We start from the raw sequence: 20,854 nt of genomic DNA on the forward strand, positions 1-20,854 counted from the left end.
ACGCGCCCGTTCTACGCGTCGTATTAGGTAAGCTCAGAGAGCCGACGGCATACTTCGCCCCCACGACTACCATCAGCACAGTCATCCCCAGTGCATTTGTTAGCAAGTAGCATCCGCTTTGGTAATATAGCCAGGCTTACTTAGCTAGCGTTGTCATTTCTAATGCAGTCATTTTCATTATTGTCAGATTTTAGTTCTGTCAGATTTAGGATTTTCCCAAATATTATTTGCTTTTTCGAGGTTAATATAATGGCACAAGCTAAAGTATTGTGCGAGAAGTCTCCGCGACGGACGAGTGGAGGCCTTACGGTAAATCACCGTTGGTCATCACAGTATTGGGTTTCATGCCCAAGACTCGACTAGGTTGGGATTGCGATGATGACCTTGGCTATTTCAAGGGGGTTTGTATATTGCTGACTTAACGAACATGCCAAATGGCAATTAGTCCACTCGAAAGATTATTTTTGATGCCTTCATTTGATCAAATAAGTTATATCCTTCCACAACTTCATTTAAAGGCATAACATTTTCTGTCATGAAGCTACTATGGTGTTAGCAATGCGCTAGCTTGTTCGTAGAAAGTGACTAACTCAAGTAAATGCTGGGATTCTAATAAACTCTGTAAAGCTTGCGGGAAGATGCCTTCACGAATGTATGTTAGAAAACGATGACACGATACCGCAGTAGCAATAGACACTCACTTCTGACAGGGCACCTGCCCATTTGCATTCTCAAATTTTTCCCATATGCTTCATTTCCTGTCCACGGAATCTCTCCGTTGTGGACTCCAACACTAGATATGCTTCCCCAAGGTCGTAGCAGGTCGAACCCCATTCGTAACGCAGAACTCAGACCCACAACTTCTATAACAATGTCTGCCCCTCTACCGTTTGTTAACTCTTTTATGCGGCTGCTCAACCCTTCACGATTAGTCAAATAATTCCAACTCTCTGCCCCAAGTCTGTTTGCGAGCCCAAGCCTGTCTTCCACTCCATCAACAGCGAGTAAGTTCTTTGGCTTGTACTTCAAGGCGTTGACAAGGGCACAGAGTCCGACGGGTCCGCAGCCAATGACTACAACTGTGCTTTGCTGAATTGCCGCCTCACTCAATCCAGTGAAGGCATTGGTTGCCGCGAAGTAACCAGTTGGAAAAATATCAGCCATGAGGCAAAGCTTCAATTCATCGATTCCTGGCGGGGCCTTCACAACAGTACTGTCTGCTAAGGGCACTCTGACATATTCGGCCTGAGCGCCGTCAAGAGCGGGGCAGCCAAATAACATGCTCCTTTCACAACGAGAAGAGTATCCCTCGATGCAGTAGAAGCATTTCCCGCACGATACAGTGAAGGGAGCGACGATCAAATCGCCTTTCCTGAAGTTGCGAACGTCCGAGCCTAGCTGATCAACTACGCCGGTGAATTCGTGACCCATAATGAAGCCTGGCACAGTCGCTTGATGGCCCCGAAACACGTGAAGTTCGCTATTTAATAGTTAGTAACAGGCAGTGTAAACTACCAGCAACAGTAGGAAGTTCAGTGCTTACCTGCCACATAACGCAGTATACTTAACCTTTACTATAATGTCTGTTGAGTTTTGGATCTGTGGTATAGGCCGAGTTTCGAGAGCAATAAGCTTTGGGCCCTTGAAAATTACTGCCTGCATAGTATCGTTTGCCATAGTCTACTATTTGTTTTTTGACTGTTAAATTTTGCGTTTCTAACGTTAAGGAATCACAAAGCAGAGGATGACAATTCTTAAACATCGCAAGAAACCCTAGTCATAACATTAGTTCATACCCCATTATGCGGAGTCCATGATTGGACTAGTGTACAGAATTGTTCTAAGTGGTGAGACGGAATCTGTGTGGGAGAGAATTCGCCCTGAGATACTAGGGGCATGTTTAACGGCGCGCGGCGCAGCGACACGTGTACGTGGATGATGCGGCACGTTGCTTGCTGTTCGGTTATGCTAAACCATCGGGGTTCGTGGCTGAAGTTCGCAGACACTAGGGACCCTAAATCCGTGAATCCGGGGAAGAGCCTGACCCATGGAAATCTTTGGCGGGGTTGGGACACTATGGCGAATATGTGCGGAGTTGTCTTAACGTCTTGCGCAACGCCTGATTTCCTGTGGAAGGGGAGAAAGTAGCGAGTAGACGGAATATCTGTCCCGCAAATGGGCCCGCGACCTAGTGGAGTCAACTGGGACGCCCACACACTCAGTGTACCCTGACGTGTGCACAACCTTGTGTAGTTGACGCTGCTCATGGAGAACGAAAGCAATGGGGCTTGAAGTTTTGTTGTGCTATTTTCTTTGCGAGCTTGCTCCGCGTAACTTGCCTCATCCCTAGCCTGCCTCTTGTATTTGTAACTCTGATACGGCAACATTGTAGTTCCTGTCTGTATCACACCCAGCATCTGATATTTTACCGCACAAATGCCTACGAAGTCTACGTATGTGATACCGAAATGACCTATCTTCACAGGTGAAAGAGCATGCTAACAAGATTGGAGAACAACAGATTTGAAGATGTTAACATTCCCTTGGTGGACGTCTGGACGTTCTTGTTTGAGAAACCAAGAGACTTTCCCCAAGATAAGGGTGAGTTCCAACTTGACACATTCCTGAGTTTTGCTGACGTACAGTCATCTACACTGACCCGGTGGTTCCAAGATCGTATAGCTATAGCGACGTGAAGACCGCCACGGCTGGCTTTGGAAAAGGTTTAAAGGAAGCATGGAACTGGAACAAAAACGATGTTCTTCTGCTATACACACCAAATAGTATCGACATTCCCATTATTACGTGGGGTACTCACTGGGCTGGCGGAGTTGTCTCACCTGCCAATCCAAATTACACGACAAACGAACTGGCCATTCAGTTAAGAGACTGTGGAGCGAAAGCCATAGTTACTCAGCGGGCATATTTAAAGAATGCACGTGCTGCGGCTCAGATTGCTGGCATTCAAGAAGATCATATTATTCTCATCGGTGAGAAAAATGATAGCAATTCGGTAATCAGACACGTCACCGACATATGCGAGTTGGGGGTGTCCCAGGGTTCCTACCATCAACGAACTATACCAGAAAACCCGGAAGCAGACCTTGCATTTCTTGTGTATAGTAGTGGGACAACAGGCCACCCAAAAGGTGTTATGTTATCCCATGTGAACATTGTTTCAAATATCTTGATGTTGAAGGCTGGAGAGGGAGTGAATCTCAGCTGGGTTGGCGGTCATGATAATAAGGGCGACCGGATTCTCGGCTTCCTGCCTTTCTATCATATCTACGGTAAGTGTTGATATTAGATCCATGGTTTCAAGGCTAAACTGTTATAAGGACTCACTTCGCTCGTTCATCAGGCAATCTACAACGGCTTGGAACTGATTGTCATGACCAAATATGATCTGGAAAAGTTTTGTTCCAATATCCAGGAATATAAGATCACCTTGGCCTACGTTGTCCCACCCGTCCTCCTCCAGCTTGCAAAGGATCCCAGTATCGATCGTTTTAACCTGAGTTCTTTGCGGATGATGAGCTCTGGTGCAGCTCCATTAACAAAAGAGCTAGTTGAGGCGGTTTACCAGAGGCTCAACGTTCCGATTAAGCAAGGCTACGGGCTCTCCGAGACATCTCCAACCACCCACTCACAGCCTTGGGACACCTGGCGCACGTTTGTTGGCTCCGCTGGTATACTTCTCGCCAATCAAAGCATTAAATACATGTCGGAGGATGGGGATGAGCTGCCAGCTGGCGAGACAGGAGAGCTTTGGATTAAAGGTCCAAATGTTTTTAGAGGCTATCTAAACAACCTAGAAGCTACGCAAAACGCCTTGACAAGTGATGGCTACTTCAAAACTGGCGACGTGGGGCATGAGGACAAGCATGGAAACTTATTCATTACAGACCGCGTCAAAGAACTAATTAAGTATAAAGGTTTTCAAGTTCCACCAGCAGAGCTCGAAGGAAAATTGCTCGGCCACCCGGAGATTGAAGATGCTGCGGTCGTTGGCGTTTACAGACCCGAACAAGCTACAGAGGTACCAATGGCGTATATTGTGCTATCAAAGGGTAGTCTCGGTGATGCAGCAAAAGAAAGACAAATCATGGAATGGCTAAGTGCGAGAGTGGCGAACCATAAGCGTCTGAGAGGTGGCATTGAATGGATCGATGAAGTGCCGAAAAGCTCCAGCGGGAAGATTCTGAGAAGAGTTTTGAGAGTTCGCGCCCAGAAGAAGAAGCTACCATCAGCAAAGTTGTGAAACTTCCTTATAGAAAGCAATAGCAAAATGGGACTTGGCTATGCATATCTATGCTAAGCATGTATCTATATATATCCTCAGCATGCTGTTCAGATGCCTACTTGTAGATATATGTATCTGTGCCAAACACCGATTTTTAGAATTCATTGCTATTAGCTTACTAAAGTGCATAAATACATAGCTTGGAGGCTTTTGGAGCCGTTAATAGGTAAAATATTTCCCCGTCTATGCTCTGAGGTTCGTCGCGTCTACTTAACTAATTCTTCTTGTAAATATTCAATGAAATCGACGTACTCTCTGTCTACATCGGATCCAGAACTAGACTGAGTTTTGATATCTATAACCTCGTCGAAGTCTGGCGTGGAAATATCCGTAATAGATTCAGGTGTTGATGTTGTAGTGGTAGTTGGATGTTCTCGTCGCGGGAACTGCCATTCATCGAGTGAAGAACAGAAAATAGGTTGCGATACCATTGTGAGTCGTGTGTCCCTTGACGAAAAGCTCGACGCAGGATGGTCGTTACTATGCCAGCAAAGCAGAAGCCTCTCTACGCATAGTACGGCATCGGTCCTCATTCTGACAGCGCTAATGGTCTCGGGGTTTAATACGTTTTCATCCAGGTCAAAGTCCTCTAGGCTTAGCAGGTCAATGCGACAGTCATCTATATTGATTATGAAACTTCTGCAAGAGTCGCCACTCAACCCTAAAGCCAAGATGCGGTCTCGGAGGAAGGCTGTCCACCAAATCCTGCGGCGAAGATGTTTCTTTCGCAATGGTAGGCTTGATGAGGAGACATCGCAATTTAGTCCTAGACTCTTTGAGAATGATGTGGCGAGACTTAACCAGTGCCGTGCTTCGGTAGTAGAGGAGCAGAGGGTCATAAGAAGCAGCGATTGGATCACAGATAGTCGGTCGTCGCAGGTGTTGAAAGAATAGAGAAGCTGCCAGGCTTGTTAGAAAGACAGTCCATAATAAAAATGAAACGTAGCCTACAGGGTTTTTACTTACTGATACTCGGTTGAAGAATATTTTCTGGGCGGAGGAGCGACTTTGAAATCCCGCTTCCGTCAAAGCTTTTGTGCTCAAATAACCAAGTCCAGCATACAAAACTGCCTGGAACAACAAGAAGCTGATCTGTTTCTTGCCCGAATTTTCGAACGCAAAACTATCAATTCTCTGTTCGTCCAGCTTGTCGTCCATATATTTCACCATCAACAATAATTCTTCCAAGTCAAGTACAGGCATCTGGTTGTAGACGAAGTCGGCGTATGCTTTCAGCAGCTCTAGTTGCATGGCTGTACTTGGCAACGTAAAAGCATCATGCGAATGCAAGTATGACAGATCGGAGGAACGTAGGTTACACGGAAAGGCAGTAAAAAATCTAGGCAAGGGAGGACTTGAGTAACTTGCATCAGATGCAAAACCCGTCCCTATGGAAAAGTCTGGCTGAATCGAAGAAGGTGAGGAAAGCTCTTCAATCAAGCCTGTCTGTATTTCGCCATTGCCGCTAACCTTTTCTATATCTTCAATATCTGTAGTTTCTTGCTCTCCTACTGTAGAATCAGGTGAACCTGCTTCGCTTTTTGGGGGCGCCGATCTATACGAGAGTCATCAACAGTGTTCATTATGCCATGTACTCAACGCTTCAATGAAGGTCTTCCTCTTACCTTCGACCTGACGTCTTTTTCTTAAGTTCAATGCATGCCATTCCAAAATGGCTACAATTCGCACAGGGTGCTCCGTGCGGTACAATATTGCACCTGACTTTCCTCGCTCGGCAAGCCGTGCATGCCCTGGGTGCCCTCTTCCCTCGTTTATAAAGAGGTAGAGGCAGTGACGATAATCCGCTTCTTTCTCCGTGAGAGAGGGTGTCAATTAAAGGCGGGCCTTGGTAGAAGTCGGACGTATAGGCATATTCGTTGGTATTGGTGTCCATTGTGCTCCTTATTGTTCTGAGTATATTACGATATGAGAGGATGGTAGATGATATTTTTTAAAAGTAGCACAACACCAAAATTTTACAATATGATATGAATAAACAGAAGAGAAAGGAAGATTGGTGTTTACAATAATACCCCGCGGTCTACCCCTCTAAAAAGCCGGATTACTACGGCAGTATGCGTGCCGGGATTCAAGACTGCTCGGATATTTCCACTGTGCTGCATGGAGAATATGAGAGTATACCTAGACAGTTAGTGTAAAATGCCAAATTATCACAGGAGCCTAGCTTGATCAGCGACTATAATTTTTGTGGATTTTAGCACCAGCACTCTTCGAGTGACATGCTTGTCTTAGTGTCATTCATAGCGCGGAATTCATGTTCCGTTGCCATAATCCAACGACGCCCCACAAGATTATAGCCGGTGTCCTGTGTTCAAATCTCCACTGTTGTTCCGATGGAAAACCACTACGATACCAAAGGGTTTTGCAAGTCTGTACTTTCTAGTGATTTATTACATCTACAAAAAAACGTAGCATAGAGTTGTATATGAATGCATAGATAAGTTTATCAGACTAGGTATTTTTGCCGCGCTTATGATAAACTGCACCAAATAAGATCCGTGCTTTAGTTGTGTTTCTGACATGTTCAACATGATGAAAACGATTAGGTTGAGATAGTACAGATTTGCGTCTACTGACTTAATTTATAGCACTATTCTGATATGTCTCCCACAACTTATTTCCCAATAGAATCCACAACGGTTCCATCAAGCGTACGTTTGACATTAGGATCATTGTACGTCAGTGGCTCAATGACATAGTAATTTTCGGGCGCAGCTTCTATAACTTGTCCTTGCATCTTCTCATCAAAGAGCATCAATTCCACGACCTTTACAATCTGTGACAACTCAATCCATTCATTGTCAAAAGCATCCCATTCATTCTTCTCGAACAGGTTGGTCCTGACGTTTCCAGGACACAGAGTGTTAACCCTAATGCCATCATTATCATAGAAGTGGCGAGAGATAGCCCTAGCAAATCCGACGACCCCGTGTTTTGCAGCAGTATATATAGGGCAGAACCGAACAGGGTATATGCCCGCGATGCTAGAGTTCAAAATGAGACAGGCTTGTTCTCCCTTAGGGTTCTTACGAAAGTAATGCTGTGCAAGGTAGGCGGAATTGATGACGGATTTAAGATCTATATCGATGATGAAATCCAGCTCGGTTGGTGGACCTGAGATCGCATCCGTTTTTGCATAGAAGTTCTTTCGCTCTCCGACGCCTGCATTTGCAAAGACGAAGTTCAGACTATTATATTTCCTGAACACCTGATCAAACGTGTTTGACAGGGATGCGTAGTTGTTGACATCCGTTTTGAAGAAGGAGCCCGACAGTTCTGCTGCTACCTCCTCGCCCCTTTGCACGTTCAGATCGGCGATGTTGACCGTCCAGCCTTTCTTTGAAAGAGACGTTGCAACTGCAAGTCCCATTCCAGATGCTGCCAAGGCGTCAGTCATGATTAGGTACTACAGTCTTTGATGAGCTGCTTACCTCCCCCAGTAATCAGTGCGACGCCAGCCATGTTAGGGTATTGTGGTACGAGGCGGAAATGAATGAGCAAAAACGGATGTATTCTATAGAATATTTAGAACTTCGAGCAACTAATTTGTATCTAATTTTGACATATTTCAAACATATATGTGATTTATATAAATTCTATAGAGTACATTTATGTATTGCGTTGCAGTTTACCATGACTTACCCCATGGGGAGCGAAGCTACGCGAGGGGGGCAAATGGCGAACTGAGTCATGCCAACCATGACTAATATCGTACTCGTGGCAGGCCCCAAGTTTGTTGCTTCCATCAACTAAGAATCTCGAGCCCTAAATTGAGTTAGCCAGGCAGGTCCCTTTAGGACAAGTGCGTAGCTCCACAGTGTCAACTTTGGATTTTTAGTAAGAGAGTCTACGCGAGGGGAAGTAGATACCCAACGCATGCATAGTATACCAGCTACCAAATGTTATTGCCCCACAGTCTCAAATGAATGATGTTTATATAACAGACTCATTTGCGTACTCCGCTCTTCTACCCCAAATAAAAAGAACCTCTTCCAGCTTTAGACAATTAGTATTTTTCAACGCATCTCCAACTTCAGCTCCGCAATCAAGCCGCAAATATGCCTTGGCAGAAGATTGACCACCAGTTTGCCAATGTTAAGCTCAGCTATGACTCTGAGCCGAATTTCCAGCCATGCATCAAAGTATCCGTATTTTTCAAAAAGATTGATTCCATCGACTATGATGCCTTCTTCGGCCATTGGCAGACAGTCCATGCTGATCTAGCCATTGCGACACAAGCATTCAAAAATCACATTGTTCGATATGCTCAAGTACGTGTCCCCCAATCCTCGTTATTTAGCTGTGCCTGGCTCTTTCCACAAAATAGCCTTAAAATTCCCAATTCTCCATGACATACTAACGTCTATACAGCATCACCAAACGCCAGAAATGAAAGCGCGAGCTGCAAGTCTTGGAGAAAATGTTCTTGAATATGATGGCTGTGCGCAACTATGGGTCCGCACATGGGACGATTGGCTCGCGTTTTACAACAGCAAAGAGTATGCCGCGGCGCTGAGTGCAGATTGTGACAGATTCATGGCCTTGCCTATGACCTATATGGTTGGTTATGAGAACCTAATTGTTGGCGATGCGTCAAAGATCATGGGTGGTAAAGATGGCTTTGTTAGGTAGATAAGTGAAAAGATGAATTAAAACTACTAGCATCATGTTAGATAGTCATTGAGACAAGACGAGAATTGCAAATCATATACACTGTCAAGGGGAATTCTTAATGTGACCATATTGCGCAAAATTAGGATTACATAGAGGCACGCAACAATGGCATTCTACCGTATCTGTGTGTAGATACCCAAATGAAGGATATATATACAACTTGTAGATTGTTAGAAGTACTTAGTATGTTTACTGTCAAAGATTGGACACACCTGCGGTTCATTTATCATTGGCTTGATTTCAAAGAAATACGCAAGTTACAATTCTAAGAAGAGTGAGAGCAAAGAACCCATGAAAACGGCGGAGTTGAAGGTAATAGGTAGTATGGAATATTTTTCCTTCATAAAAAGCTAACATGCTTCAAATTACTTATGCCAAAACAGACAAAAAACCACTCTCGATCTCTTGTATATAATTTAGTCTTTCAAAACACTATACTTTCTCAACCACTGTGACGGTCACCTTCTCCGTGAGATCATGGCTAGTGAGGTTCCCACTGGTAGGATCTCTGTTCTGACTGCCGATTTTAGTAAAGATAAAGTCAATTTCTTCTAAAGTTTTGCCAGATGTCTACAAGAGGAAAGTTTGTTAGCAGGTTTTCAGAGTAAAATATATTATTAATATTTTGACATACCTCGGGACATAAGAACCATACAAATGGAACGGCAGCAGCACATGATAAGGCCATCCAAAGCCAAATCTTCCAACCGACATTTTCAAGCGCAATACCGCCAGCAAATACGGTGATAAAAGAGAAGAGCCATTCCCCAAATGCACCAGCTGCAGCACCAGCATGGCGTAGTTTAAGTGGTGCAATCTAATATGTAATGTTAGCATAGTATCTCTAAAAGACTCAGGTAAAATAAAAGCCTCACTTCAGGACCATAAAGCCAGCAAACACCAATCCAGCCATATCCAAAGACGATATTGTAGACAAATATCGCAGCAACAGCTATCCACTGTGTACTAGCTGAGGGATTAGGCAGACTAATCATGGCCACAAAGATAGACATGCAGATGGTGAGCACAATGGCGGAATATAACATGACGTTTCTCCTCCCAACTTTCTCAATAGTGTAGACGAGAGGTATAGTCCCAGCAGCAAACAGGGTGTTCATAATTGCTGCTAATAGCTTCGTAAGAAAAGGTGATAAGCCGACTTGTGCAAAAATCACAGTACTATAGTACACAGACAGATTGATGCCTAGAGGGTCACGATTAGCAATTAATTCTTACTATAATGCTTATGAGGATGCGCTTACCCATCATCTGCTGGAGCGCAAGAATCATAAAAGAGATACGAATGCGTCGACCAGCACGAAGATAGCTTCGGTCCCAGATCAAGTCGAGAATATTAAAGTCGCTATTATTATCCTCTTCTAACTTGATGCTAGAAATGATATCTTGCTTTGTGCTTTGGACAGCTGGGTCGTCTATGTCAGCATCGAAAAGACGACAAAGCACATCATCCCCTTTACTAATATATCCCTTGGCGTAATACCATCGAGGAGTGTCGGGCAGGATGAACATGCCAACACTACCGATGATAGCAAAAATGATCTGAAATCCAATTGGTAGTCTCTATAATCCAAGTTAGTAATCAATGTTTACTTTACCTAGAGAGGTCCGCTTTACCCACGAGGCTTGATTGGTCATACTAGTAAAACCAAAATCAACCCAATATGCAAGTGCTGCACCCGCAACGAGGAAAACGCAGGTCACAGCGACTTGTGGCCCGCGCTCTTTAATCTCAGTGCTCATTTCGGCCTGATACGTCGGAACTGAACAAGAGATGAACTAATGACGAGAGTCAATATCGTGTTCTGTAGAGTGAGAAGAATATGAACGATCATACCCCAATGCCAAAGCCCTGAAATTCAATTAGCAAGCTTCATAGTAATACAGCACGCAAAACAACTTACGCATATTATGCGTGCAACAATGATCTGAGCAACTGACCACGATGACGCTTGAAGGCTAGCTCCGATAATGACGAGTAGGTTGCCCAGGAGGATACAGTTGCGGCGACCAAGGGGCATACCAACCATAGTAACCATCAAGGAGCAGACAGCAGCAGCAAGTGTGTAAGAAGATGCAATCATGGGAATGACATATGTCCCAGTTGGATACTAGAAATAAGCATTAGCAGACCAACGCAATGCTTTTAGAGTAAGCACCTACTCCCATTGCTCTATGAAATGGCTCAGTAGTCTGAACCCCTCCAAGGACACCTGCGTCGTAGCCATACATGCAGAAAGACTATAAGCAATTAGTGGCTAGATTCTCCCTCTTATGGGCAATTTGAAGATGCTTGCGCGAGGAGACTTACAGTAGCACAGCAAGTTGCCATTATTCTTTTGAGGGTTTTACCTCTAATTTTTGATTCGAACATGATAGCAAAAAGGGGATAAATTCCAGGTGTTGTGCAAAACGAAGTTCTCACTCGTACAAATTTATGGAGGTGTCATTAAGAGCCTTTTTATATAGCAATAAGAAGTCTAGTACTGTTTCTTTTAATTTTAGCTTCTCATACCCCAGGTTTCCCCACGATGTTGTGAAGTTAGTGCAGTAGTTTAGAAACCCAGGATGTCGGCTACCGAATTTAAGCATCTGCAATGGCAACTAATTTCAGGTATAGGCAACTGCGTCTATCATGAGTCAGGCCATACATAGTGGCGTCTCTAGATCTTGGCTGACCTTAGCACTATACTTTGTGTGGAGGCTAGCAAGTAAGTACCCCAGATTTTAGAATGTGGGGCATTCTCACGTCGGAATTACAGTCCCGAGCTGTCACTTGGCACAGCAAATATTTTCCATTAGTGTAGACATGACTAATGGCTAATTAGTAACGTCTAACCCCATTATATCCTAGAGTAAACTAGGTTACGATTAGCCCTACTGTTAAATTAGACCATAGCGTCAGTGCTCAAATGCCTAGCTATCGAATTTCGAGCTTGGCCGTCGCCATAAATAGCGTTTAGTAGTAGTGGAGATTAGTTGTGTGGGGTAATTTGTGACACTTATAATGTTTTGGCTCCTTAGTTTAAAGAGCGGCTAAACATTACAATATCCCGCTTCTCACAACATTCTCGTTGCTTTTTTATTGTTAAGCATAAACAGAAACCGATGCATTTTCATTTACGCGGACGGCCTTTGGTGGTTGCAATTACCATTTCTTCAGGGAGTTGCTATCTGCTCTTTGGCTATGATCAGGGCGTTCTTGGTGGGCTAGTAACGCAGCCTAGCTTTTTGAATGCTATTGGCAATCCTAATGAAGGATATTTAGGCGCCATTGTGGCCCTGTATAACATTGGTTGTTTAGTAGGATGTGTCCTTTCTGCCTTGTATGGTAGTCGCTTTGGACGAAAAAGATCCATTATAGGGGGAAGTCTCATCATGGTCGTTGGTGCCATTTTGCAAGCGTCCACTTATGGCGCTGTTCAGCTCATCATTGGAAGGATAATTTCAGGTGTTGGTAATGGTACTGTTAGAATTCTTCCTCGCGCTGTTGTTGGTACATTTCTGATCTCGTTTAGGGATCAATACCTCTACTATCCCAATATATGTTTCAGAGATGGCAAAGAGTAACCGACGAGGAAGAATGATAGCAATACAGCTGTCGGTGGTTATTGTAGGTTGCAAAGTATCTGAGTACTTATTTTTGCTTATACTTGTCTAGTTTGGGACTGTGGTAGCTTATTGGCTTGACTATGGAACAGTCAAACACATGACTGGAGAGGCAAGATCTCCCATTATTCTCCAGTTACTAAGAAGAGTTCTAACTTAAGCGGCGACAGATCGTATGGCGACTTCCCATTGCATTTCAGATTGTCTTTGCGCTCATCACATTGGCTACTATGCCATTTTTGCCCGAGACTCCAAGGTGGCTTTATAGCCAGGGCAAAGAAGCTGAGGCAATTCAAGTCCTTGCGAGATTAATGTCTTGTAGAGAAGACGATCCAAGAGTGCGAATGATCAAGGGTGAAATGAAGGCAGCCCTGGAAATCGAAACGATAGAAGAGCCTTTCCGGTGGCAGAACATTTTCTACGACCGTACAGATTTAAAGAACTACCGGCGGCTCGTTCTCTGTTTCTTGATTCAAATGATGCAACAATTCACTGGCATTAATGTCATTGCATTCTATGGTGCGTATATTTTTCCTTTTAAAGGAGCTCTCTTTAACTGTGCAAAGTGACAATCGTTCTCGAGGTTAATGTTGGCTTTGATCGTGAAACAGCCAGTCTTGTTGCCGGTTTTATCCAGATCGCTTTCTGGGCTGGTACATTCCCTCCTATGTGGTTGATTGATAGATATGGGCGACGACCTATGTTACTCTGTGGTTCAATCGCTCTTACCACGACAATGGTAGTCTTTACCATAAGCATTGCTCTAGACACTCCAGCCACTAGCAAGCTTGCACTTGCCATGCTCCTATGCTATGAAATCTCGTTTGGGATGAGTTGGAACTCGATTCCATGGTTGCTTGCGCCCGAAATCACACCACTGCATTTGCGGCATATTGGTAGTGCTATTGGACCTTTCTCGGAGTGGATGTGGACATTTGTGAGTCTTCTGCGAGCTCAGTCTGACATCTTGCTAACTACCAAAGGTCATAGTGCTGATTACACCCACTGCGATCCGCAACGCGGGGTGGAAGTTCTACATTCTCTTTTGTATTATGAACATGCTTTGCATCCCATTTATCTGGATCTGTCTACCTGAGGTATAGAGCCTCCAATATCTTTAATTAGGCCGTTGCTAATGCGATGTTATAGACAAATGGCAAGACTTTAGAGGAGATAGACTACGTATTCGCAAATGCTGAAGCTAAGGAGCGGATCAAATCACGTTTCGATGACGTTGTCGCAAATGCAAATAAGGGTGGTAGTAGGAGAAGTTCAGATTCTAACAAGATGACTACACTTGAGGTCGAGAAGATAGTTTGATTGTATCTACGGGCCTGCCATCATCGCCCTGGCTAGCTTGTCAACTCAAACAAGACTGTGTACTTCCTGTTTTCTCTGCTATATAATAGCATAGATTCAACACGTATGTCTAGTGTTATACATTTTTTTTGGTATAGATAGGCAACGAAAATATGAGAACTAAAATATTAAGGCAAAAAGTTTAATACAACAGTATCTAACTCCTCGAGTAATGCAGTTTAGTTTGCTATGAAGGTGTGCTTGGCTGAAGTTGGGCACTTAGTGACTGTGCTTCAGCAATCTGCTGACCGATTCGATCTCACTTATGACGTAATGGCTGCTGTCCAAGGAGATTTAAATCTGATCCGTATATCTTGACTAGTAAAGGGAGACTTCTTAAGAGGATTTGTTGCTGTGGAGAAAGCTGGCGTACCAATCGGTCATGCCATGGCTTGTTTATCTCCGCACCATTGTAATGGTGTGGGGCGTGACATCTGCGCCAATTGTGCCCTGAGTCAAGCCATAATTACATCGACTTGAAGCTTTAGAGTAAAATAAGATTGGCTAAGTTTTTATGGTATTACGGTAAAGCTGGTGGTAATATGTACGGAACCCTTGTTAACACTTACCTGACTCAAATTTATTTGATTGACATATTTCTATCCCGCCCTTCTTTCTTTAACTCTCCATATGAGCCATAGGCCCCGAAATCTACTTTCTCTTAGGCTTTATTTATACCTGACACTTTCTTGTTGTTTCATATAGTTTAATTTCTTTAACACCATAAAGTTGAAGCACCACAAAAAGTTGAACGATTGCCCCGATAGACCAAATCCAAAATGCCTCACGAAGTTGGACATAACGGCATCATGAGGGCGGCTCAGTTCAACACTGTAAGAGCCATATTTTAGAGTTCTAGCGAAAAGAATATATATACTAATAACCATGTTTTGGGCACAACAGGTCACAAAGAAAATCACCGTTAATAGGATCCCAATCCCATCATGCAAGCCCCATGAAATTCTGATCAAAAACAAATGTGCATCACTGTGCCATTCAGATCTGGTGAGTTGATTCACTTCCATAGAACAAAGCGATGGGGCTTACTTAAGTCTAATTATAGATGCTCTTTTGGGATAGCACTGCTGAGCCTGCGACAACCGAAGATGTCACGATTGGCCACGAGAATACTGGCGTCGTAGTGGAAGTGGGCAGCAAGACAACGGGCTTCAGCGTCGGGGACAAAGTTGGTTGCCTTGGCTGCAGCTACGCGTGTTGTAGGTGACTCTATGTATAAGTGCACACGATAGTTACTCGAACTGACGACTGCTATAGACAAATGTGAAGCATGCAAGATCCACAATCTATTGTGTCAAGAGGGAACTGGTCTTATGCACGGCTTCAGCACTGCTGGCCATTTTGCGGACTACTCGGTCTCGGATTACCGAAATGCCATGGTCCTGCCTGATGGTATTGATATGGTTTCTGCCGCACCACTCTTCTGCGCTGGTGTTACAGGTGATAACTACCCGAAAATATAGTTTACCACGTTTAGGACTGATTAGGTGGATAGCATACCATGCAGTCGACCAGTGTGACCTAGAGAAGGGCCAGTGGGTTGCAGTGATCGGATGTGGAGGCCTTGGGCATCTTGGTATGTTTTCTCCACGAGTGCTTTCTAGCAAGACCACAAAAACTGATACTCATCCGTGACAGGTATTCAGTATGCGAAGGCAATGGGCTATAGAGTGGTTGCTATTGATATCTCTGATGCTCAACTATCAAACGCACGATCTCTAGGCGCTGATCTTATTTACAACTCAATGGTTGATAGTACATACCTGGAGAAAATCAAGGAGAAGACCCAAGGAGGCTGTCACGCTGCCATCGTTTTTAGTGCTGCTTTAGCAGCATATGAGCAAGCCCCAAAATGTTTACGGTAAGCCTCCCTCTAGAGTCCAGTCCACTATACGACAATTTCTCTCGGTATCTAATGCTTCTTCTGCAGCGTCAACGGCCTCATGATGATTGTAGGCATCCCACCCAAAAACCTGTCAATTAGCGCTTTAGATATCCTCCTTGGAAGATACAGGATCAAAGGCGCGAGCAGCGGAACACCAGATAGGATGAGCGCAGCAATTTATTTCAGCCACGATAACAAAATAAACCCACATATGACGACTTTCAAAGATTTGGACGATATCCACGAGATCGTCGATTTGATGTCGAAAGGTCAAAATGCGGGACGCTTCGCAATAGTCTGGGAATAAGTCGTCGAATTTACAGCGTGGGAATAGTTCGGTGGCTACATGGCGTATATTTGGGATGGGACCGACGCCACGCCGCGTATAGATGTAGATGCAGATACTCAAAATAAATCTACCAGACCCGTTCTTCTAGACCCATTATTCCACGCTCGCGATGCTCCTAGTAGATGAGTCCAGTAGGAGTAGGGCGCTGAGAACAAGTAAGGCTGTACATCTGTAGTTCCTGCGATAAGTAATTGAATTTGGCCCACAGAATCCCGTGAGTGGATGCAGTCTTGGCAGAGTTATGGCATGACTCAGGTCCTCCAAACCCTCGAAACCCTCGACTGCAAATACTTAGCTTCTTAACTTACGGAGCCAACGGCATTGCTAATCCCGCCCCAGAGCACATAAACTCTAGCAGGGACTGTTTGACATCTGTTTTGGCAAGAAACAATTATCGAGGGAGATGCTATTATCGAAGTAGACATGGCTCAACGTTCCTCGTCTCGTGTCTGGCTTGTGACGGGCTGCTCGTCAGGCTTTGGGAGTCTTTTGGTTCCAGCCATAATCGCGCGTGGAGATAGAGTAATTGCTACCGCCCGGAGACCCTCTGCCTTGGCAGAACTTGACCTTCACAAGAACCTAACTACGATGGAGCTGGATATTACATCGCCGCAACCTGTACTCGACAATATTGTGCGTAGTATCATTAGCAAGTTCGGACAAATCGACGTGCTGGTCAACAATGCGGGGTATGTTGCGCCAGGAGTCTGGGAAGAGATATCGTAAGTTCCTTCGCTGATTGATTTAACGTGCCAGTTACTGTGTCGTTGAATCAAGCGCATCCTATCAGTTTTCCATGGAATAATAAGGTCACAGCTAACCGTTGAGGCTTGAACAGCCACGAAGAAACTACCGCACAGTTTAACACAAACGTTTTCGGGGCGCTGAATCTCACTCGAGCTGTGCTACCTACGATGCGAGAGCAAAAATCGGGCACTCTTGTGTTTATGAGCAGTATTGCGGCATGGCACGGCGTAGGCGCGGGGGGGCCGTATTCCAGCTCCAAATTTGCGTTAGAAGGTGCGTAAACTCTTCCTTCGCTGACAACATAATTATTACTAACTCGTAACTATAGGTGCCGTGGAGTGTTTAGAAAAGGAGACCGTCCATCTCGGCATCGAGACATTTCTGATGGTTCTTGGGCAGTTCAGAACTGACATATTGAATGCCGCACGGAAGCAAAATAAAAAAGACAATCCAATAGAAGACTATGAGCGAATTTCAGAAGAACTGAGACACCGCCATCAGGAGACAAGTGGTAAGCAGCCGGGCGACCCAGAGCTGGCTGTCGAGCGGATACTAGACGTTGTCAGGCGCGAAGGCCCGCTAAAGAATTTCCCGAGATTGCCATTGCGCATTCCTCTTGGTTCGGATGCAGTTCAGGTGATGCAAGCAAAGTGTGAAGAGACATTAGGCATCCTTAAGTCGCTAGGAGACATAGCAAGGAGTACTGATTACCCAGATGCTGATGACATACCTACCTACTTAAGATAATATACTTTTTAAGCAAGGAGATCCGTCGTTTGTAGCTTAATTTTCTAGAAGGGCAAAGCGGTTGCTTTTTTACATGTAACAAACCTAAGCGCCTTGAGAATTACTAGATAAAAAAATACAGAGCATGATCTCATTTGACTTTAGTGTTCGAGTTGTCTGATACTACCACAACGAAACACCAAGTAGTTACTTTTGTGTGCTTGTGCGCGTGAAGAAATCCTTTTAGAACTTCCCTGGGCCTACCCGAAAGATCGTCAAACTAAACACCCTGGAACTACTTGCTTCCATGCACGGGAATTGGATTAATAGTGCTGACAAATAGGTGAGCAGAGTAATCTTTGACGATGCTACATGTGCATAAAATGCAACAGGGGTTTATTTGACCACCTGCTCAATTAGAGTGATTTGCGCTTTAGCTAATAAGAGTAAGCAAATGGCATGACTCAGGCTACTAAAGCTAGGAATTTTAGAAGCAAGTCTATGATTTAAAAGAACTAAATACTAGGCCATATGCTGTAGAATCTTAATTACAATAACCCATTTTAATCGTTCTTACTACATTTCAAATTAGTAAATTTGTTACGATGCTATTAACAGTGCCCCAAGACAAACAGAAAATTATCACCCAGTTGTTTATTAACAACGAATATGTTAACTGCCAAAATCCACAAAAGTAAGTTTTGATTAAAATGACAGTTCTGATACACTGCTCACCTTTTTACAGAATATCGGTTTATAATCCCATCACTGAAGAGCTTGTCAGCGATCAGATTCCCGTGGCTGGAGAGCATGATGTGGATGCTGCTGTCGCAGCGGGAAATGCTGCATTTGTAAAATGGCGGGCTTGGCGGGGGACGGCGCGACGACAACTGTTGCTGAAGTTTGCCGACCTGCTCGAACGCGATCAGGAAGAATTGGGCTTTCTGACCAGACTCACTCTCGGAGCCCCATACTTGGCATTTGGCCAAGGGGAGATACAAACTGCTGTTGAAAACTTCAGATGTAAGTCATGGCAGATCCGCTTGGAGAATGGCGTCGCTGACTGTAATTTACAAGACTTTGCTGGTTGGATTGATAAATTCGCTGGTGAATCTTTCCCTCAAGATGATGGGTTCTACAAGGTTGTGCGCAATGAGCCGCTGGGAGTTGTGGCAGGGTGAGAATTGTTTGCCTCGGCTCCAAACAGCAGTGAACTAATTAGGGGCCTAGAATTATTCCCTGGAATGGTCCACTTGCGTCAGTTGGACTGAAAGCTGCACCAGCACTAGCCACTGGCAATGTTTTTATCCTGAAGCCTAGCGAGAAGACTCCGTTAATGGCAGCAGCCCTAGGAAAGTTAATCATCGAAGCAGGATTTCCACCTGGAGTGTTTCAAGTTCTCAGTGGTGATGGAAGTACAGGAGCACTTCTTGCCAGTCACATGAATGTGGCTAAAGTCAGCTTTACGGGAAGTGTCCAGACAGGCAAGACTGTTCAGATCCTGGCAGCACAAAGTAATCTGAAGAGAGTTACTCTAGAGCTGGGTGGGAAGAGTCCGGCTGTCATATTTGATGATGCTAACTTGGAAAATGCGACTGAATGGTGGGTACTTTGTCTTTGTTTTGGCTTCTTCAAGAGATTTTTCAAGAACCTTCGTAATTAGCTTCGATGGTCGTGGTCTAACACCCGAACAGGTGCGTCAACACCATGACTGTCAACTCGGGACAAATCTGCTTTGCTCCGTCACGAGTTTACTGTCAGGCCGGAATTTATGACCGTTTTTTGGAGCTCTATGGAAAAAAATTTACTGCCAAGAAGATGGGTGATCCGGAGGACAAGGACACAAGCCTCGGTCCTGTGATCGACAAGGCTCAATATGATCGCATAGTATCCATGATTACCACAGCAGAAAGTGAAAAACAGGGCACACTGCTGCAAGGTGGTCGAGGCACCACAGGCAAGGTACATAACTTCAATGTGTCCTGTCATGACAGCGAGTGTTGCTAACAAGGACAAGGGATTTTTCATCCAGCCTGCTATATTCGTGGACACGAAGGAAAATGCCACCATCTACAAAGATGAAATATTTGGACCAGTCGTGGTCATCAACCGCTTCGAAACAGAAGAAGAGGTTGTCGCCAAGTCGAACAACAGCAAATACGGATTAATGGCTGGTGTCTTTACTCAAGACATCAATCGGGCCCTCCGAGTGAGTTCTGCATTTGACTCAGGCGTCGTTGGCATAAACTGTATCAGCACCATTAACATCTCTTGCCCGTTTGGTGGAACCAAGGAGAGTGGAATAGGCCGCGAACAAGGCTCAGCTGCCCTGCGCTGTTACACTGAGCCTAAAACGGTTTTAATCAACTTGGCGTATTAAAATAGATACCTCCAACTCATCACATAATGTCTGGGATATTTTAGATTCGTCTCATTTTTTCTGTATTAGCTTAGCATTATGGTAGCATTGGAAATAAGTTACTACCTTACATGTAACCTGCTCGTGCTAAAATGGTTTGGCACGCCGCGCTAGAGTGTGTACAAATAGGCAGTTTGGGAGGTCTCCTCAAATCCCAATTGCCTCATTATGCAAGTTTGCTGCGACTTTCCATCAGCATGTCCTTACGTACCCTGGAAATCCTAGATAGTGTTAGTGTCGTTAGTGCATGGGTTATGAAGGCGAGTGATGAAGGTTTCCTCTTTTTCTGTCTGTACATTGCCATTACTCATGCCTAGTTTCCAAGCCAGGCGCACGGCCCACGTGGTCTATGCAACCCCTATGCCGATCTCCGCTTCACCAATTAATGCCATTAGGCACCTCAAAAAATCTGCCTCAACAATATGCCGAAGGCCGTTTGTCCACGCAGAGTGCATGGTCCAGCTTAAAACCTAATGCCAGGAGCACCAATCCCGTTGCCTTCCCACCATGGAAATTTAATCCCTACCGCCCTTCTAGGCATCATCATATGCGACTTGAGCGGCCTGGACCTGCACTTCCGCGGGGTATGGAAGACTGGCGCCCTGGCACAACTGATTCAATACATACCAGTGCTAGAAAGCATGACCGCCACTCTCAAGGTTGGAGAAGCGGGATTGCAGTATGGAGGAAATGTGTTTGGAACGGCACCGGTCGGATTTTGCCCAT

The 20,854-nt window shown here is 44.6% G+C and overlaps 10 protein-coding genes across 10 annotated transcripts; 6 read left to right on the plus strand and 4 right to left on the minus strand.

Annotated features, from left to right (window-relative positions):
- Positions 1 to 215: 215 nt before the first annotated feature.
- On the minus strand, positions 216 to 2,113 carry VE01_09320 (uncharacterized protein). The gene is made up of 4 exons (XM_059464054.1): positions 1,544 to 2,113; positions 702 to 1,480; positions 591 to 642; positions 216 to 541 (listed from the first exon to the last, which is right to left on the minus strand). The coding sequence occupies exons 1-4, from the start codon at positions 1,675 to 1,677 to the stop codon at positions 442 to 444; spliced, it is 1,065 nt and encodes a 354-aa protein (XP_059319256.1). The 5' UTR covers positions 1,678 to 2,113; the 3' UTR covers positions 216 to 441.
- Positions 2,114 to 2,436: 323 nt separating this feature from the next.
- VE01_09321 (uncharacterized protein) lies at positions 2,437 to 4,261 on the plus strand (the record flags this gene model as incomplete). Its single annotated transcript, XM_018278735.1, has 4 exons — positions 2,437 to 2,453; positions 2,522 to 2,601; positions 2,646 to 3,290; positions 3,339 to 4,261. 4 exons carry the CDS (start codon positions 2,437 to 2,439, stop codon positions 4,259 to 4,261), a joined length of 1,665 nt encoding a protein of 554 aa, XP_018125505.1.
- Positions 4,262 to 4,509: 248 nt separating this feature from the next.
- Positions 4,510 to 5,554, minus strand: VE01_09322 (uncharacterized protein; the record flags this gene model as incomplete). The annotated part of the gene is made up of 2 exons (XM_018278736.1): positions 4,510 to 5,202; positions 5,270 to 5,554. The coding sequence occupies 2 exons, from the start codon at positions 5,552 to 5,554 to the stop codon at positions 4,510 to 4,512; spliced, it is 978 nt and encodes a 325-aa protein (XP_018125504.1).
- A 1,326-nt stretch (positions 5,555 to 6,880) lies between these two features.
- VE01_09323 (uncharacterized protein) lies at positions 6,881 to 7,918 on the minus strand. Its single transcript, XM_018278737.2, has 2 exons — positions 7,756 to 7,918; positions 6,881 to 7,702 (listed from the first exon to the last, which is right to left on the minus strand). Exons 1-2 carry the CDS (start codon positions 7,784 to 7,786, stop codon positions 6,939 to 6,941), a joined length of 795 nt encoding a protein of 264 aa, XP_018125503.1. The 5' UTR covers positions 7,787 to 7,918; the 3' UTR covers positions 6,881 to 6,938.
- A 321-nt stretch (positions 7,919 to 8,239) lies between these two features.
- On the plus strand, positions 8,240 to 9,019 carry VE01_09324 (uncharacterized protein). The gene is made up of 2 exons (XM_018278738.2): positions 8,240 to 8,595; positions 8,696 to 9,019. Exons 1-2 carry the CDS (start codon positions 8,383 to 8,385, stop codon positions 8,954 to 8,956), a joined length of 474 nt encoding a protein of 157 aa, XP_018125502.1. The 5' UTR covers positions 8,240 to 8,382; the 3' UTR covers positions 8,957 to 9,019.
- A 411-nt stretch (positions 9,020 to 9,430) lies between these two features.
- On the minus strand, positions 9,431 to 11,584 carry VE01_09325 (uncharacterized protein; the record flags this gene model as incomplete). The annotated part of the gene is made up of 10 exons (XM_018278739.2): positions 11,328 to 11,584; positions 11,180 to 11,257; positions 10,921 to 11,127; positions 10,854 to 10,868; positions 10,634 to 10,795; positions 10,477 to 10,579; positions 10,261 to 10,431; positions 9,874 to 10,202; positions 9,633 to 9,815; positions 9,431 to 9,568 (listed from the first exon to the last, which is right to left on the minus strand). The coding sequence occupies exons 1-10, from the start codon at positions 11,388 to 11,390 to the stop codon at positions 9,431 to 9,433; spliced, it is 1,449 nt and encodes a 482-aa protein (XP_018125501.2). The 5' UTR covers positions 11,391 to 11,584.
- Positions 11,585 to 12,855: 1,271 nt separating this feature from the next.
- VE01_09326 (uncharacterized protein) lies at positions 12,856 to 13,945 on the plus strand (the record flags this gene model as incomplete). Its single annotated transcript, XM_018278740.1, has 4 exons — positions 12,856 to 13,144; positions 13,192 to 13,562; positions 13,609 to 13,722; positions 13,775 to 13,945. The coding sequence occupies 4 exons, from the start codon at positions 12,856 to 12,858 to the stop codon at positions 13,943 to 13,945; spliced, it is 945 nt and encodes a 314-aa protein (XP_018125500.1).
- An 818-nt stretch (positions 13,946 to 14,763) lies between these two features.
- Positions 14,764 to 16,194, plus strand: VE01_09327 (uncharacterized protein; the record flags this gene model as incomplete). Its single annotated transcript, XM_018278741.1, has 7 exons — positions 14,764 to 14,817; positions 14,888 to 14,989; positions 15,048 to 15,201; positions 15,260 to 15,442; positions 15,498 to 15,578; positions 15,641 to 15,863; positions 15,933 to 16,194. The coding sequence occupies 7 exons, from the start codon at positions 14,764 to 14,766 to the stop codon at positions 16,192 to 16,194; spliced, it is 1,059 nt and encodes a 352-aa protein (XP_018125499.1).
- Positions 16,195 to 16,526: 332 nt separating this feature from the next.
- VE01_09328 (uncharacterized protein) lies at positions 16,527 to 17,856 on the plus strand. The gene is made up of 3 exons (XM_018278742.2): positions 16,527 to 16,958; positions 17,075 to 17,256; positions 17,312 to 17,856. The coding sequence occupies exons 1-3, from the start codon at positions 16,660 to 16,662 to the stop codon at positions 17,728 to 17,730; spliced, it is 900 nt and encodes a 299-aa protein (XP_018125507.1). The 5' UTR covers positions 16,527 to 16,659; the 3' UTR covers positions 17,731 to 17,856.
- Positions 17,857 to 18,314: 458 nt separating this feature from the next.
- VE01_09329 (uncharacterized protein) lies at positions 18,315 to 20,114 on the plus strand (the record flags this gene model as incomplete). Its single annotated transcript, XM_018278743.2, has 6 exons — positions 18,315 to 18,403; positions 18,455 to 18,732; positions 18,787 to 18,886; positions 18,940 to 19,311; positions 19,404 to 19,671; positions 19,727 to 20,114. 6 exons carry the CDS (start codon positions 18,315 to 18,317, stop codon positions 20,087 to 20,089), a joined length of 1,470 nt encoding a protein of 489 aa, XP_018125506.1. The 3' UTR covers positions 20,090 to 20,114.
- Between the last annotated feature and the right edge of the window lie 740 nt (positions 20,115 to 20,854).

This window comes from Pseudogymnoascus verrucosus (genome assembly GCF_001662655.1).
Source record: "Pseudogymnoascus verrucosus strain UAMH 10579 unplaced genomic scaffold scaffold_75, whole genome shotgun sequence".
NCBI classification, from domain to species: domain Eukaryota; kingdom Fungi; phylum Ascomycota; class Leotiomycetes; order Thelebolales; family Thelebolaceae; genus Pseudogymnoascus; species Pseudogymnoascus verrucosus.

Coding starts and splice junctions, on each gene's coding strand:
- VE01_09323 (XM_018278737.2), bottom strand. CDS start 7,786: ATGGCTGGCGTCGCACTGATTACTGGGGGAG. Junction 7,703..7,755: donor CGCACTGATTACTGGGGGAG/GTAAGCAGCTCA, acceptor ACGCCTTGGCAG/CATCTGGAATGGGACTTGCA.
- VE01_09320 (XM_059464054.1), bottom strand. CDS start 1,677: ATGGCAAACGATACTATGCAGGCAGTAATTTTCAAGGGCCCAAAGCTT. Junction 1,481..1,543: donor TATACTGCGTTATGTGGCAG/GTAAGCACTGAA, acceptor ACTATTAAATAG/CGAACTTCACGTGTTTCGGG. Junction 542..590: donor GAATCCCAGCATTTACTTGA/GTTAGTCACTTT, acceptor ACACCATAGTAG/CTTCATGACAGAAAATGTTA.
- VE01_09328 (XM_018278742.2), top strand. CDS start 16,660: ATGGCTCAACGTTCCTCGTCTCGTGTCTGGCTTGTGACGGGCTGCTCG. Junction 16,959..17,074: donor GGAGTCTGGGAAGAGATATC/GTAAGTTCCTTC, acceptor AGGCTTGAACAG/CCACGAAGAAACTACCGCAC. Junction 17,257..17,311: donor CTCCAAATTTGCGTTAGAAG/GTGCGTAAACTC, acceptor TCGTAACTATAG/GTGCCGTGGAGTGTTTAGAA.
- VE01_09324 (XM_018278738.2), top strand. CDS start 8,383: ATGCCTTGGCAGAAGATTGACCACCAGTTTGCCAATGTTAAGCTCAGC. Junction 8,596..8,695: donor ACATTGTTCGATATGCTCAA/GTACGTGTCCCC, acceptor ACGTCTATACAG/CATCACCAAACGCCAGAAAT.